The sequence below is a fragment of the Cygnus olor genome, chromosome 15, assembly GCF_009769625.2.
Source record: "Cygnus olor isolate bCygOlo1 chromosome 15, bCygOlo1.pri.v2, whole genome shotgun sequence".
NCBI classification, from domain to species: domain Eukaryota; kingdom Metazoa; phylum Chordata; class Aves; order Anseriformes; family Anatidae; genus Cygnus; species Cygnus olor.
In genome coordinates, this window is record NC_049183.1 from 14,118,040 (window position 1) to 14,135,681 (window position 17,642).

The 17,642-nt window shown below is 50.1% G+C and overlaps 1 protein-coding gene across 15 annotated transcripts in view; it reads right to left on the reverse strand.

Annotated features, from left to right (window-relative positions):
* The window catches only part of RNF216 (ring finger protein 216), an 80,293-nt gene that overhangs the window by 8,592 nt on the left and 54,059 nt on the right, over positions 1-17,642 (reverse strand). For all 15 annotated transcript variants that reach the window (XM_040574864.1, XM_040574863.1, XM_040574879.1 and 12 more), the window contains 2 exons: positions 9,725-9,822; positions 7,000-7,222 (listed from right to left, as the gene is read on the reverse strand). In XM_040574864.1, coding sequence (XP_040430798.1) covers positions 7,000-7,222; positions 9,725-9,822 — 321 coding nt within the window. The remainder of the gene's footprint in view (positions 1-6,999; positions 7,223-9,724; positions 9,823-17,642) is intronic.

The window sequence follows — 17,642 nt, forward strand, 5'->3', positions numbered from 1 at the left end:
GGAGCATTTGGTTTGCTTCAGCAGTTCGTTTGCAAGTGCTAACAGTGGAGCAGGAGGGAAATTCCACACTCCACACACCCTACAATGCTCAAGACTGCTTCGTTTTGTTCATCCTATTTCCAGCACTGGCCAAAACCCATAAATTTCTTCCTGAACACTCTTAACGTGGAAAATATCTTCTATTTTGAATAGTGCTCTGGGACTAAATTCAAAATATGCTCTGTGTGTGTCTACACTGAAATTATACTAGGTCTAGCCGGCCTCCCAACCTCACTGTCCTGCACATGTCTAGCAGCAATGCCTGGGAAGCTGGGATGTGCCCTCTTCCTGCTACCAGATAAGGTTTCCCTGGGAGACAGAAGTTATCTTAATCTGCAGAAAGCCATCAAAGTCAGTACTCCCCTCCCTTTGATTATTCTTTGAGTCAATGGTTAAAATTAAGATTCTCCGGCAAGTTTTTTTTTTCTCCAAGCAGGCTGCTTCCACAGACTGCTAATTACAGCCTATCTATCTCCATAAAAAGTGCTGAAGAATGGCTCTTCTGAGCCTATGCAGAACTTCTGATTACCTCCGAGTATCAGATTGCAACACTCCCTAGCTAGAAAGCAACACGAGACCTGGGCGTGCTCCACAACAGGCAGCCAGAGATGCTGCGCTGCTTCGCTGAGAGAGAGGTGCTCTCCGGGGGTGACCCCAAAGCTTCAAGATCTCACTTTGATTTGTTCCCAGAATATTGTTTTCCAATGCCATTGAAAATGAGATAGGCACCTCCCCCATCTTATTGCCACTTAAAAAAAAAACAGCATGTGCGTTTTTCCGTTTTCTTTTTTTTTTTTTTTTTTAAGTTATGTGACAAGTAAGATGCTGATATTTTAAGCACAGTTGAGCACAACTATCCTATATCCTTCCCTTGCACAAAGGTAAAAACCTCATCTTAAAGCCTAGAAATATGCAAGAGTCCCTTTTAACCAAAGCGTTTGCTGCAGTCTAAGTCCAGAACTAACCCTCCAAAATGGTCCTTTCCAGACACTACCATCCTGCTGCCACGGAAAGTGCAGCTCAGATGCTAACAGCAGTCGGTCCATCACATCCCAGAGCCAGGCTGCAACATCCCCTTCTTTTGAGACTCCTGCACACCCAGCTGTTGATAAAGTCAGTCCCGCAGAAGTCTGGGGAATTGGACACATCAAGAGCACAACTTCACAAGACCCTCCAGCAGCTAGGGCTGCTTGACCCCCGGTTTAAACTGCAGCTGACCTCTGCACTAATGACAGATCGACAAAGCCATCTGCCCCGGGCTGGCGAGCCAGCTGCAGCCACCCCCCAGTGATGCTGGCTCCAATTACTGCAGCCCCCAGAGCACGGGGCAAATGCGTAACTGCAAACCCCATCTGCCAGACCTCCAAAATGAGGCCTTGTCTCATAAGGGTAACACGAAACACTTCACCTCAAATGCAACTGCTGGAGAGCCCTGCTCAGCCCTGTCCCCTCTTCATCTTCAAGAGGGGGCAAACCCTGAAGCACGCCTTGGGGGCAAAATCATCTGCTGACTGCGGACCCGGGAGGGGAAAACTACAGACCTGGGTGAGTAAGACTAGTTCTGGACTAGTTCTGACTGTCCACCACAGCGGAGGCATAACAAGCCACATCTGAGAAAATAGGTTAGCAGCTTTGCTGCTTCTCTGCTGCTAACCATCCAATGTTAGGATGCACTTCAGAGAAGCATTTATACTTAAGCCCACATACCAAGCGTTGGCTTAGAGCCTTTTTGCATCAGTATTTCTGAAAAACTGGTATCCATTAATATAAAGAGAACAAAAATACACTGCACAATATGCACCTTCCTACTTCAGATCAGAACCTGACGTTAAATTTGGCTCAGCACAGTTCAATACACGCAGTATTTAGGAAAGATCCACATTCCAGCTGGAACAAAAAAGAAAATGGGGATACGTGCACATTAAGATAGTTTTAGGCTATTTGGAAGAAAAGCTGAGGCTGCAAGTTCTGGCTACTACATCCTGCACCGTCATAGGTCAGAAGTAACAAATAAGTCTCCGGGCTGCAAATATACACCAAGCACAACGGCGGTATTTTTGCAATACACCTCTAGTTTTTGAGAAGCAGAGGCTGTTTTCTGATTCCACCGTAATTGGAGAGGGATGACAGATTCATTTAGAGGCAAAGCATCCACACCAAAAATTAAGTTTTCATTACAGCACTTACAGCTGGTTGCTGTGGTAAGAAACCATCTAATGTCATCTAATGGGGTGGAGTCAATTTTAAAAGCCTCTTGTGTCCCTTTTCCTGAGTGAGATCAAGACCTTGAATAAAGGATTAGATTATAATTTTAATAGCCTGTTCACAGGCTGCGTGGATTGAAGGGGTTTATCCTGTCAAGTTAACAGTCATCTTCCTGTCAGCTGCCTTGCCTACAGCAAAAATAAAGACAGAAAAAGAAAAAAGCAACCCCCAACACCCCAGGGGGTTCTCAGCATGACCAGCCTGTGTGTTTCTGAGCAAGGAGGAGGTAACCAGGCTCTCTTGTGAGAGAGAAAACACAGGGCAACGCTACAGCGTGGCCCTTCCCCATGCTCCGCTGCATCACGGGAGAAGGGAGGTGGCCAAGGGAAAATGCAAAGGATGTAGGAGATGCGTTCCCCCTCCGTATCAGCAAATGCTGCAGAGAGTGAACGAGGTTATTATTAGTATCTGCACGTTAATTGACAAGACAGGATGGAGCTTTGCCCCCAAACAGACAGCGAGATGCTGCCTGATACCAGGCCGCTAACCAGCCTGGCCTAGCGGGCTGAGGCCTGTGACAGGCTGTGAGGCCCCGCTCCCTTCTCAGCCCGAGAGGGCTCCTGCTTTCCACCTCCTCCCGCTGAACCTGAATGCAGAGGGCACGGAGACGATCAGAAAGGATGGCTGGGCTCTGCTGGGTTGTGGACAGATTAAATCAGGAGCCGGGCCGCTAAGCCAAGGGCCTCTCATCGCCGCAACGAGGCTGAGGGGAGAGAAAGGGGACGCAGCAGCCAGAGAGCTCTGCGAGGGACGAGCCCCCATGTGAAACCTCCTCTGCCCAGAACAAAAGTGCCCCGGTGAAGCTTTTGAAAGCTCTGCTGTTATCTATTGTGCTCCTCGTTATCTTCTTTAATTATTAAGTGTCACGGGAAAAGGGCTGCCTGCCTCCTGAAAGGGAGAAAACAAGAGACCTGCTGACTGCTTCTGGGCTGTGCTCGTCCCCCCCCATCCCTGCAGAGGGGCTGGAGGCGCGTCTGCCGCCATCGCCTCCCCCTTCCTGGCTTTTCATCGCTTTCTTTTTCCACGTATGTGTGGCCACAGCCGTTCCCAATAAACTTGAAATGATTTTCACGACAGAGGCTTCCAAAAGGACTAAGGGGTTTTGTTTCAAATCATTCCCAGATCAGCTGCGGAGAGCCTGAGCAAGAACAGGCGCAGGCTGTCTGCTGCGCGTTCCTCCGTGCAGCAGGAAGCGGGATGAAAGCAGCCTGTGTTGTAACTCCAGCGGGGCTCAGGCAGCACTGCAGGAAAAGGGGGGCCACCACGGGGACCAAGCGCACGCTGGTGCTTAAGAAATGCAGGATTCTTTCAGCAACAGACATGCCGTATCGAGGGCTTTCTGTGGATACCGCGAATTAAGCGTATGCTTATGATTAGGGCATTTCGGAGCTCAATTTGGGGGAGTTCCCCGCAACACTCCAAGCTTCTGTCCCCTCAAACAGTAGGGTCAGTGCTGCGTACATACTTCATGCAATTCCCTAACGGATTTCAATTTCTACATAGTCCTCACTCAACATCTTCTGGTTATAATACTAGAAAAAGGGTTAATTGCAAACACCTTAAAATGATTAGTTTTCTGCTTTGAACTTTAATGAGGGGTGTTTGGGAGTGTTTTAGGAGTTACTGAAAACATCTTAAAAGTTTAAAGTCAAAAAACTGCTACGCAGTATTATTGAGAAGGTAAGTATTGCATTAAAAATAACACACATGAGAGTAGAACCTGGTTTATCAAAGCAGTCAAAACGCGTTAGTCACACTGCATCATGGGGTTAGTACAAACCACCTACAATACACACAGCCTCAGGTTTGCTACAGACGTTCAGAACCCAGAGAATGCTCAGCCCCTGAGCTTGCTCTTTGCAGAACCAGTCCTCACCACTCCATTCTTTGCTTTGTCCCTTATTGCATCAGCCTCTCGTGCAAGCAGCGATGCCTTGGCAAGCAAGCCGAGCCCAGGCTAGCATGGGCTGCAGAACACATGCACCGGGACTTTTGGCCAAGCAGCTTGCTGGCAAGAGTGCGTGGCACGTGCTTGTGTCCTGCAGAGGTGCAGGGCATGATAAGCTGTAGCAGAAACGCAGCGATTAAGCGATTACTGCCTGCTACCCTGGAAGCCGCTGACCACAGCCTGCTTGCAGCTTGTCTCTGAGCCAGCAAATACTGCACTTAGACCTCTAATTTAGACTCAAGGCTGATTACAGCATAGGAACTAACCTTTTATTATGGGGAATTTTGAAGTGTCTGCTTTATTCTCCCAAGATCATTTGAGACAAAGACTAACAGATGCTGCAGTTCCTAGAAGAATGTCTCTAATACATCCTAATTAAATGTCTTTAATACGTTTTTTAAGCCAAGCTAATGAAAAGGTTGATTTATCCCTTCTCAAGGATCATTTTAGACTCAGAAAACGTTAAACATTTGGAAAGGAACAAAGCCTCCCTATTTTAACGAAACCCAAATTTTGCCTTAAATAAGGGGGAGTTAGATCCAAAACAGATTCTTCACGGAAGTGTGAAATTACCCAGGTCTGACAGAAAGCTAAAATCTGCACCCGTGAAACACAAACTGACAAGACAACAGCACTGTGACCATGCTGCTGGTCTGCCACGAAGACTGTTCTAGCCGGGGCATACATGAACACATCAGAAATCAGAACAATGTCCTGTCACCCTCTAACAGCCATGCTTTGGTGGCGCATGTGTGCCCTCCCCATTTTGCAGCGGAGCTTAATGCAGGGAGACAAGTGGAAGCTCCTGAGCAATGGCTGCAAATTCCACAGCTGCCCCAGCCTTGTCTTCTCTGCACGTGTGCAGAGCATGGCTGCTAACACACACAAGCCCACAGTAGATACTCTCTTCCCAGGCTGACAGCACTAGCCATCTACCGACTACAACAGAATAAAAAAGATTGAGCAGAACAAGAAAAAAGATGAGAAACACACTAGAAGATGCCATGTACCATCCAACAGAGCTGGGGTGGGGTTAAACCCTCGGACGGGCATCATCCCTGATGAAAGACAAGACACTACAGTGTCATTTTGCTCTTCCATATCCCCATGTCAAGGTTCAAACTTGCTCCCACTCCTCGTATCTACCACGTTAACTCCTGCTCACGTGTCCCACAGGAGAACGCAGATCTGCCAGGTGGGATTACGTTCATGGCACTGAGCCCCTTGCAAGGAGGGCGATGCAAACAGGTACTGATGATTTTATGCTTAGAAGCTAACAGCCGAGTTTCCTGTTATGCTTTGCACTGCAGCGAGGACAGTCACCCCACATCAACTCCCCAGACCACCAATGCTCTGTCATCCAGAAAAAAAGGAGGTAGTGCCAGCTCTCTGCTGACGGTGGGAAATTTTCCTTTGCCACAACATTGGTTAATTAGAGATCTGGAAAGGGGCCGGTGACAGTGCCCTCTTTGTGCTGCTTGCTTATTTATTTATTTTGAAGTACAGTATGAGCTTTTTGAGAGGCCTCATGTTTTCTCTGGCTCAGAACAAATGCCATTACTGAGCACAATCAGCAGCCTGACGGGAACAAAGGACTCCAGCGCTGCCGAACGCCGAATCGCATCGTGGAGGAAACCAGGGAAAGGGGGACGGGACTGCAGGGACTGTATAGCCAGGCGTCCAAAATGTGGGGCTAAGAGGTGCCTGGAAGCAGGTGTCTCTGCTTAGTTTAGCACTTCTCAGTGACAGGGTAAGGCAGAGAACAAAGACAGGCAAGCAGAGGACTAGGAAGCTTATACTTCATAGGAAGAAGGGAGTCAATTCGAGTGGCTTGCTCTTTGCTCCATACCAGCACAGGATTGTGAGCTTTTCCTGCAAGACATGCTGGGAGCAGTCTGGCAAGCCGCAGCATCCTGAGACAAAGAAGCGTTGGAACAATTGAAGCTCAGACAGGCCCTGCAAAGGCAGATCCACATCCATGTTGCTCTACTGCTTTGCTGAAATCAGGAAATTCAGCTCCTGCTCCTACCTACACTCCCTTCCAGATTTCTGATACAGACAACCTCTGTTTACAGAAATGCTGTGTGAAAGTATCATCCCATGCTTGCCACGGCTACAATATGCATTACAGCGTGAAGTTTTAAGTTACTTACTGGAGCTTCCCTTACAGCCCAGTCCCTATTGCAGCTCTTCCTTTGCAGCTGTTGACAACAGCCGTGAGAACGGACACAACTGCAGCTCGGGACCTTCGGCTCACAGGCACTTTTCTCAGCAGGTCTGTCTCTGCGAAGGGACTCGCAGAGTCAGCTGAGCGGATAAGTAAAGCTACTGGGCACCAGCAAGACAGCAGATGCAGAGCCGTACCAAAAAGCAACTCAGCTGCAAAGCCAGGAACGAGTCCCAGTAATCCCAACGCCTGCTGCTGTGCCCTGCTGCCAGCACACGCTGCCCACCAGCTCTTTTCACAAGTCCGCTCCCCAGAACGGCGCTCAGAGCACTTCCAACCAAAGCCCTTGTCTGTTTTTTTTCCTAAAGCAACACCAGTTGCTTCCAAGTCGCGGTCAGATTAAGTCTGTGCTGATGGAGGCTTTCAGCGTGTTTTTTAGCTGCCTTGGGAGGAGGAAAAGTCGTGCTTGTCTAAAACTGGCTGTTTTCCTCTGGTGGAACGTGTGTATTTCAACCCGCTGGCATCGGACGGTAATTGAAATCAGGGTGCGAATCACTGACAACAGCCCTTCGTTACTTACTGTGGGATCTGTCCAGAGAGAGCACTTGGCACAGTCCTGGCAGGGAGCCCCGGGCGAGCGGGGGTGCTGGCAGAAGTGGTCGTACCCGTTAATGGCAGCCCGGCAGAGGTAGCACATCTGAGCGCCGCAGCGGCAGGACATGCGGTTGCAACCCTCCGATTTAATTAGGCCAGTCCCACACTTGTGGCATTTTCTAATGCGGGCAGCTGTCATTTTCTCTTCTCTGCAACACAAGAGGAGGGAGAAGAATTAGAGATGGGCCGTTTGCATTCACCAGCCTGCAGTGAAGTTACTGCTGCACCATCCCAGCACGGCTTTAACCCCCTCTCCCCTTCTCTCTCCTCCTACGCTATCCCCACAGTCCACCGCTGTTCCAAGGAGGTCTGGGCTCAGCTCCACTTGGAGCCAGCCCAGGACAACTCAAGAACAAATTAAGTGAAGGAAAGTCAATCACTTACTGCATGCTACAGCCCCGATTCTGGTTTCCATGCGAGCCAAAACACAGCAGTGCCAGGCTCTGGCTTGGGAGGAATTTAAACCGTAAGTCAAGGGACCAAAGGGCATGCGGATTCCTGACTCTGCCACAAAGAAATATGGTCCAGGAGATAAAGTTCAGGAAAAGCAAACTGTTTGCTGTCATCTGCTCGATAGTTTTATGTTTGGCTGTTGCTCTGGTTACAAAGTCGCCATGACCACGTATATTTTTTTTCAATGCTGGCTGCTACGCTCCAGATTTATTTGGTTTTCGTTAAATTTAAATCAGTAACTGAAAGATAATCACGTCTTTCCCCACAGAGACTGGGCTTTCCCAGTAAAATTCCCTACATAAGTCTTCCAGAGGTTATTGCTTTAGGTGCAAAAGACAGGCTTCTACTCTAACAAGGCACGGACGGGAATCCAGGACACAGCGTGGTCCCGTCCCGAAGAGGCAGCCTGGCAGCAACACGCCCCAGTGCAAAGGCTCAGCCCACGGCGATACTCTTTTGGCACTGAAACGGAGAAAAGCCTCGCTCATTTAATTAAATTAAAAGACTTAAGAGTACAAGCTGTCATCCTGAGGGCCCATTTTCTGACCACGGGAGATCACGTTACAATTTAATTCGCCATCTAGGAGAACTGAAATTTGATGACAGCAGAGGGAAGGGGCTGCCTTGGCCGAGGGAGGCACGGTCCTTTGGCTGCACTGACCCAAGAGTGGGGAACGATCTTCCCCAGCCAGCATCTCCACCCAGCTGCTTCAGAGGCCCTGCGAAGCCAACATGTGTTTGGGAGACGACAGAGAGGTATTTTAAAGAAGGATCACAGCAACAAAGCTGGCACAGCCCAACGAATTGCTCCATCTGCACAACCGGAGAAGCAGCGAGTGGCGAGGTGGAAAAAGGAGCAGCTAGGGGTGGGAATTTCAGCTGCCTTGCAGCTACACCGAGCTCCCGCGCGGTTATATCCAGCACGACCTGCACCCAGGTATTGGGAGATGCACTAAGAATAGACAGGAAGGAAAAAAAATCAATTTGAGACTGACTTCTGTGAGCTGCAGCTGCTCTTCCCTCCTCTGCTCAACAGGATGCTGCTGATGCAGGGTTTTTTTTGGAAACTTTGAGCCCAGCAGGAAGTTTGGCCTGAACTCCAGCTGTGCTTCCCTTTCCTTATGCAAGGCTTCAAAAGGAAGCTTTTATTGTACCGTGCAGTGCGACTCATCTATCTACAGCAACAATCTGCTAAAGGTTTTGAAACTGATTTTTTTTCCTCGTTAGGGACATGACAACTTGTTTCTCCTCCCTCTCGCCCCTCTTTCCTACAGGGAAAGGAGTGGCAAGAGAAAGAAACCATATCAAATCTGTGACAATATTTTGTTCTAAATTATGAACTGTGAGATGAGCAAGCAACAATCATCCAGGTTCCCAGCGGAGGAGCTCTCCAACCTCTGCTTGTACCGGACACGCTGAATCAGAGAGGAAAGGATTGGGCAACACAGGCAATTCCCACTTGACTGTGCCAGACATGCAGCTTCATGGCTCAGCCCTCACTCCTCTCCTAAAGCCAGCAGACTTTGTCATCTATGGTAGCAACGAGAGAGTTCAGGCTTCAGAAGGTTTTGGGGAAACACTTGAGATTTACACGCAAGTATTTCAAAACGTGACTCGATTCTGCAAAGATTCCTACAGACAGACTGGTTAGAAACAGAGAAAAACTACTGAGAGCAAACACATCCCTCCACAAAGCCAGAAAGCAGTAGCTGAGCAAGCCACGCTTCAGCATGTTGTCACCGGCCTAGGTTTTCAGAAGGTAAGCTCCTTTGACTCAAGACGCTGCTTTGGCTCAGCGCAACACCTCCCTTCTCCCCCCAGGTGAATGGAAGCAACACGGCGGGGGTTTCTCACCTCGGAGAAGGACCAGGTGCCAGCCTGCGAGACACCGGGCTAGCCAGGGGAACAGGCTGGTCTGGTGACAACTCTCCCACGTTCTCAGATTACCACCTGGATCCCTTGCCAAGTATCTTTCACAGAAAGAAATCCCATCCCAGGAGCCTTCTGACCCCTCAGCTTTGATGCCTCCAGTACCTCCCTGACGGAAGGCAACGACACCCAGCAAGACTTCAGAGCTTCCAATGTTTACAACAACGGTTGAGTTTCTTACCCCCCTCCACACCACTTTATTGCCTGTCGCATCGCCTTTGCAATTTTATCCATCCCCCTATTTTTGCCTGTTTGTGGCCTTTACTTACATGGATGTCCTATATTTGATGTCATCCTTCTCAGCCAGCTGCTCGCAGGTGAGGTTCATGTGCTCCTTCCACAGCCCCTGGCACTTCCGACATGTTTCCTGAAGAAGACAGCAAACGTTGAAGAAAGAGAAGACCCAGTACACCACTAAGAGCGTTAGGGATTGGAAAAATTCCCATCTCTTCCCCCACCATGCTGCAGATTCTCAGCTGAGGATGGGGCTGGCAATTCTGCATAGAGGCACAAGACCCCAGAGAGGTCTGCAGGTCTGTCCCCCACTGGAGACCAGAAATGAAACCACCCATAACAGCAGCCAAGGGGTCTCCAAGGCACAAGAACCCAGGTCCAAAAAGCAACTGGAGCTATCTGAAACTGTGTAAAACAAGTCTGTAAACCCAAGTTCACCCCAACTCGTGGAACGGCCACCAGGTCAACCAGTAGCTTCCAGGAGCTGGCTGCAGAAATGAAAACACGATGCTAAAGGTCACCAAGCTCCTATACTTCCTGAGCAAGATCTTTCCCCTGCATACAAGGAGCTTTTAGTTCAGCTTGTGATGGAAAGCTTGCTGCTGTTTTGCGGTTGCATCAAGAATTCTGCCTCACCTCACAAGCAAGTCTATATTTTGCTTTGGTTTTTAAACTTCACGAAATAAAAGTTAGAGCAGTTTATGTGAATAAACGTTTTGCAAGGCAGGATGTGGACAAGCGTCCACAGAACAGAGGTGGCATATGAAAAAGTACTTACAAATTCAACCAAAATAGCTGAACTAAGTTTAGAGCAAGTGACTGAGCTCTCCTGTTCTTGCAAGTTCTTCAGCACCAAGACTCAGCTCAGGCTGGTAAAGCTGCTCGGAGCAGGAGAGCTGTGGAGGCACTCTTGGCAAGGGAGCTTGGACTAACACTGGCGACACAGTTGATTTTTTCAGCTGTCCAAAGAAAACATAATTTTGTTTTGGGTCAAACAAGAGATTTTCCTTTAATTTGAGGACGATTAAAAAAGCATCCAAATCAAACTTGGAAGAAGCACACGTTTCACGATCCAACTGTTTCATCTTCAGGGCTGGGACTCAGGCTTTTTACATCCAGCTTTCTCCCCCTGGCAGGAAAACCAGATGGCTGTGAAGCATCCTCTTCCCCTCCACACCAAGGGAGGTCCCACGAGAGAGCCTTGCCCTGCTCCAGTCGCGCAGCTAGTGAGAGACGACAACTGCAGAGACACCTTTTTGAGTGCATTACCTTCATTTTATTTTAATAAAGAGCTCGGACGTTCATCGGATAGACAAAAGAATTAGCCATCATCTAACCAAGAGTTCTCCTCAGCTCTCGGTGCCTTCTCTGCCTAAAGACACGCGCAGGCAGCAGCGCGCTTTTGATCGCTCATCAGACAAACAGGATGAAGACCAAAGCTCCCAAGGAAGCCACCCCTAGGAGGGGGGTGCAAAACGTTGACTTGTTTGTATTTGTGCTCGCTGGGAGCTGCTTAATAGCTTCGGCTTTCATCTGCGGAATGAAAGGCTCCTCGCCCTGGCTGGTGAGCCGGACGTGTTTGCACACCGCAGGGCACAGGGCTGGAGGAGGAGAGCTGAGCCTGTGTCCACATCCCAGAGCTCAGCACAGCATTTTGTCATCACTCACCATCCCGATGCACCTCGGGCAGGCAGGCCGAAGCTTGAAGGGGCTACAGGTGCCTTGTTTCTGTCGATCCCTGTGAATCACTCGTCCTACGCTGCATTTTCCTGTTAGAGCTGTTAAATCAGGCACCATTTTGGGTGCCTCCTTGGCGAGGAACCTCCCTCCCCTTTTATTCAACACCCAGCCAAATGCCATTCGAAGATCAAAAGCCCTGCATGCTTTTTTCCATACATCAAGGGTTAAAACCAGTCGCTGGGGCCCTGCTACCCAGAACCACTTTCACACGCCAGCAACAAAGATTTCACAGCTTTCTGCCAGAAGGGTTGGCACACGCTGCAGCCAGGAGCCTACAATTCCCAATTACTTAACTCCAGGAGCCTCCTTCGCTGCCGAAGTAGAAGCGATGCCCTTCTGGAGCAGACGGAGCTGCTTCTCCTTCACACCAAGTCGTTCCCTTTGCCTTTTGTTACCGCCGCCACCCCGGCTTTGAACGCCGCGGGTATTTAAAAACAACGCTCTCCCTCGAGCCGAGGCCGCTGCTGTTTGCCAAACAGTTGTCTCCTCCACCCAGGAAAGGGATTCCTTTACGGGCGAGGAGAAAGGGAAAGGACAGAGCCTCGCAGGCTCCCAGATGTGCTGGCACTAGGTAAACCTGGAGGCATCCGCTTCGCCATCTCACGGCGAGCTCTGCGCAGCGAGGGCCATCACAGCTGGGCCCACGGCTGCGATCCTGGCCCTGCCTGGGGCTGAGCACCAACATCCCCGGGGTTTTAACCACCACCATCACCTGCTGCACGCCTCCGGCCTCGACATTCCCCTTCCAGGAGAGAGAAGGGAACATTTTGGCAATGCACGGGCCATTGAGAGCTCAATGCAACTTCTCATTTAAGCGAGACAACGGCCCATTGTTAGCAGTTACAGGAACTGGTGTCGGACCCCTCGGCACAAAAAAGGAGAGGAAAGTGTGTAAGTGTATGGTTCAGACAAAGGCAGCTGCTCCAGGGCCATAACTAAGGTCACAGCCGTCGCCTGAGAACAGAAAAATGACCTTCGGAATTTTTACACCTACTTGAATCAAACCCGCTCCGTCGACGAGGGCGCTGCACATCTCGCACAACGACGATTTTCATCTCGACAGAATTTCCACAGAGGGCTCTTTTATTTCAGCAGCAGCTTTTTGCTCGGTAAAGAAATGTACTCTGCCATTTCCATATTAATTAACCTAAACACGCAGTAGGACGGCTGATTTTTGCAAGCACCCTAGATTATTTCCATTGTGCAATCTTGGCACCACGACAAGGCTACCGCGAGATGAGGCAGCATCTCAACGCACACAAAGAGGGAACGCATCCTTCCCACCCCCAGAGCTAACAGTCGGGGAGCGCATCGGTCCTCCAAAACCAAATCCTGTCCGGCTTCTCCTGCAGCTGTCTATGAGCCAACCCTAACCGTCACACAGAGGTACCCAACGTGGGAGAGCACATTTTATTTTTGTTTTAACAAAAATAAAAGCTTTTTGGTTAAATTAATCCCTTCCAGGGGGGTGAATTCACTGTGTTTCCCCAGCCCAGCCCTCCTCCCAGGCAGGGCCAGCCTAACAGGCAGGTACAGTTAATACAGCTCACACTTTCAGGGCGGTTTGGAGAAGCCTTGGCACTCGTGAGCGGCTCCAAACCAGGCACGGATGCCGGAGATTAAGTATCTCCTGCCTGTTACATCTGCCCGGGCTTGGCAGGCGGCCTGGGACAGTCCATTAACGCGCTGGGCTGGGACAGCGGAGAGGAGGATGTGATGGAGAGGGTGTTTAATCACACTGTAATCTCCTCACTGTACATCTGTTAGAGGTAGTGGCTCCGTTTCCTCTCGCCGGCCGCCAGGAAGCAGCCGGGATTAGCACAAACATGTTTGGGTTCAGGAGGATCCTTTGTTCCCAGGGGCAGGAGCGCGGACGCCCGGCTCTCTGTGCTCAGGGCCAGCCTGCTGCCTTGCAGCACAGCCACCGCGATCCTTAACGGCCCTTGTTAATTGTCCCTGCCTCTAATGAAGGTACAAGGAAGTGTTTTATGGGAACCAGCCTCCCTCAGCACTTCCACTGATCCTCGCCACAGATGCTGAAGTATTAAAACACAGCCTCAACTTTTTTTTTTCATTCCATCCTCTGCTAAAAATAACTCCGAGGTCCAGCCCGTGCACCGGGGGGAAGAAAGCCCTGAGAAATGAACTTCCCCCCGCCAGCCCCCGTGTCCTTTCGGCCACAGGCAGGCTGTTGTTCGCACCGCCATGAGCCCATCAGCACCCGCTCGCCTGCTTTCAACCCAGGCGAAAACGTCAGACGATGCCAACGGCTCCGGGACCGGCTGCCCACGGCATTCCTGCGTGCCTGCTGCTTCTGGGGGAGGTTACACGAAGCCACTTACTGACTGAGCAAAATGCAAAGAGAGGAGGGGGAAAAAAAAAAAGGCCAAAAAAAAAAAAAAAAAGCTCCTCTCAAACACCAGGCAGTACACCAGGCTGTCATCACCGCCCTCCAGCTCTCAGCTCTCATCAGCCGCCGCTGATGGCACACGTGGGGATGGCGGCGGCTGCGCTCCGCGCCGAGCCGGGGGGAGGTAACGCGCTGCATCCCCTCGGCCTGGCTGGGCCGGAGCCCCCTGCTCGATTCCCCGCTCGATTCCCCGCTCCTTCCCGCTCGCAGACACACAATAGAGCAGGCTGGCCTCAAAACCGGCCAAGTTTTACCCCAAACCAGATGTGAACGCAACGGTCTCGGAACAGCACCTCGGGGCCAATCTGTGCTGCGCCGGTTTAATTACAGGGCTGCAATTCCCAAGCAGAGGAGGTAATGGGAGAACACAAGCACACAGCCTTCCTCCCCGCAAAGCGTCCGCTGCCCTTAACGCCACACCGACCTCGGGTAAAAGTGGGTGCAGATGGAGCTCCGTGAACCCAGCGTAAGCACGGATACGCTCTCATGGCAAACTCCTTCAGAGCTGTTTCTGCGATTTCCTATATGCTAATTCTGGGATTTCCTATATGTTTAACTGGGATTAAGAGGATGCAATCCAGCCCCAAACAATCCACGTGGGTCAGAGTGCCTGCTTTAGATATGTAGGAACACCCAGCACAGGACAAGGGGGCTCGTGGGCACCCAACTGCTCCAAAAGCTGGCACCGCTGCAGGCAGCAGGCGAGATCAGCCCCAGGCACCAACCCCAAAAGCATAAAACCCATTCAGCGTGGCAAAACAGGCACAATGCCTCAGGTAGGCAAGGAGTGCCGAAGTAGCGGCGGGGAGGAAATCAGTGCTGGGTGGTTTCCTCCTCCTCCTCTTCCTCCTCCTCCTCCTGGAGCAGCTGTTCCTCAGGCAGCGCTGCCGCTCAGCGGCCGCCGGCCACACCGCAGCTCTCGGGGCTTGGGGATGGAGAAGAAGAGAAAGGAGGAGACGAGCTGCTGGGAGAGAAAAAGTGACGTCTCCTCGCCTCGCACAGCCATGATTTGTTCTGGGAGGGGAAAGGCTGCCGGGGGAAATGAAGCCTTGGACTAGTCTGTGTGAATGGGGCAGCAGGAAAACGTAACTGGAGACCTGCAGGGGATGGGGATAAGGAAAATCCACATTTATACCTGACACTCATCAACAGCGCTGGTTAAAGCTTTTACAGCCGTGTATTAAACCGAGTTACCAAAAATGACAACTCCAACCAACGCCTCCTGTTTTACACGTTTTTGTTAAATTCAGCATATCACAATCCCCCCTACCTTTAAGATAATGGAGACGTGCGATCCCCAAAACACAGAGGAAAGCAAAGCAAGCTTCTTCCCCTCCCCAGAGCTCAGCTTTAAAAGGCTGGATGACCTGGTGCTTTGGCTGCAGTAGTTAGAGATGTACAGAACGAAAATACCTGCAGCTTCACACCAGAAGTGCTGCTGGGCACCAGTAACACCCCACTGCTGGTCAGAGAGGAAACTGCTAGCACGAGAAACTGCTCGCTTACCGTAATATAACCAGAGAAACAGCTCTGCTGTTGAAAAGGATCATGCTTTAATTTGATCTTGTACCAAAGTTTAAAGAATTCCACTACTGATAATTTAAAAGAAGCATTTCTGTTTCCAAGCTACTTCCTCTTAAGCCCCACGGAGGTGAGGAACATATCACAAGTCCCAGGCAGCAAGACGGCTACATAAATGGGCGCTGGAGTATTTGCATCACTCGTTCATCTCACCAGGATCCCTTCCCTAAACTGAGAAACAAACGTTTCTCGTAAGGATAAGCTTCACCCCCCAAAACAACACTTTTTCAAAAGCTGGTCCCCTGCCTCTGGGCAGGATCCAGCAGCTCCCCAAGGAGAGAAGTTTGGGGACAGCCGGGTGGATCGGCTCAGGCACCTTCCGCGGCGCTCATCCAGCGACCCAAGGCAGCCGGCAGTGCAGGTAGAGGAAGCCACCACTTGGCCACTTTATAAAGGTGGGTTAAATATAGGCTGTGACCTCACGCTGAAGATGTTCAAATCAGCATACCTCAAGTCACAGCACTCTCTCCTAGGGCAGGAAGTCAGAGAAATTCAGTACCTGCTACTGGAGCCACACGCGGAGCTGGTAACCAGCTTTCAGATCCGCAGGACCGATTGCAGGTATCAGCTGTATGCCTGCCCAGCCAAAGTAAATAATTAAACGCCAGCGGACTGGTTCAAAGCACTCAGCAGCTGACCCTCCTGCATCTCCCCCCTGCTGCAGATTGCCTTACTCCACTCAGCAGAGGAGATCTAAGAGGTCGTCCATTTAAGCCTGCACACAGCAAAAAAGCGATGCTGTTTCCAATTGCTCGAACTCCAAATCATGAAATCTAGCAGGGCTAAGTAACAGTAACTGTGGATTTGAAGGAACAATGCAAACCTCGGGACAGGAACAGATTTAGCTTGCAAGACAAGCAGCCTGATTTTTAAAGGATAACTCGAGGGACTGCACCCAAAGATAACTAGATGGTTAAGGTGTTACAAAAGCAAGGCACCTTATTCGCAGAGGTACTTGCTAATGAAGCATTGTAAGGCCGTGAGGAGGAACAATCACTGGAGTTAATTTTGAAACTTCCCTCTTACACCCCCACAAGACAAACAAATCCCCCATCGCCCTGCCCCAGACACCAATCCCTCCCCACTGCTTTCTGGGGCAGGAACTGCAGAGCCTCTTCCAGAGCCGGCTGTCCTGCTGTTCTGCTTGGCCTCTCTCCGCCTACCGTCTCCCAGATTTTCTTGTGTTAGGAAAGGATCACACCAGGAACTCATTTACAGATGTCCTCTCCTCCAGCAGCAGTTGCATGGAGACCCAGGTTTATGTAACACACCTACGACCGCTTTTAATGAGTCTTTGCAACATGGCAACTCAGAGTAATTCAGCAGCATTAGCACACTTCTTTATCAATTTAGAGCTTTCTTTTTTTTTTTTAATCAGTACTCTCTACTTACAGCATAAGTTAACACCCCAGGTCATTGCAACACTTGCAAGGGATGAAAAATGTGAGCTTTCTGAGCAGAGTGGCTATGCTGGCGAAATAAACCCTCAGAAACCGTGCGAGTACAGCTTGCTTTGCCAGGGAAATTAACCTTGAACAAGGGGAAACCCCACAAGTAAGCTGCTCCTAGGTTTAAGCTAGCCATAAAAAAAAAAAAAAAAAAAAAAAGCAAAACCAGAGCAAACAAAAGCACAGAGAACCAGCAAGAATAGAGAACTACAGGAAAATAAGAACAAAATGATACTTGGCCTCCTTGAAATCTCAGAAGTTTGTACAACTTTTCTGTTTTAATGCCTGCATGGTACAGAGTTGCCTCTTACCTGTTCCTCTCCATGCAGATACTAAGAGAAGACACTTTCGGAGCCCCTGAATTTGATCTGCACAGCACAGCAGGCAGATAGTGCTTACGGCAGAAAGTGAAAACAGGGAAAAAGGCCCTCTGAACTGCTCACCTCCATCTTCCAGATTCACCAGGGTGACACCGAGTCAGCTGCAACTCGTTTGCTACCCTAAAATAAGCTAGTGGTAAAAACCAAAGCCAGTGGCCTGTGCTAGCACAGCCTGCTGAAACACCCTGGCTAAGAAGGGTGCTGTGTGGCTAGGAAGGGTGCTGGGCAAGGCGTTGAAAGCCTCAAAGCACCAGGCAGTGCAGCGTGATGGGAGACGTTGTACCTGATGTTCCAGTTGATGTTCCAGTGCAGCCAGGCACTGGACTTCCTCCCACAGAACAAAAGCTATTCAAATACCTGGTAAAAAAGAAAAATAGACACCAAGCAAATGAGC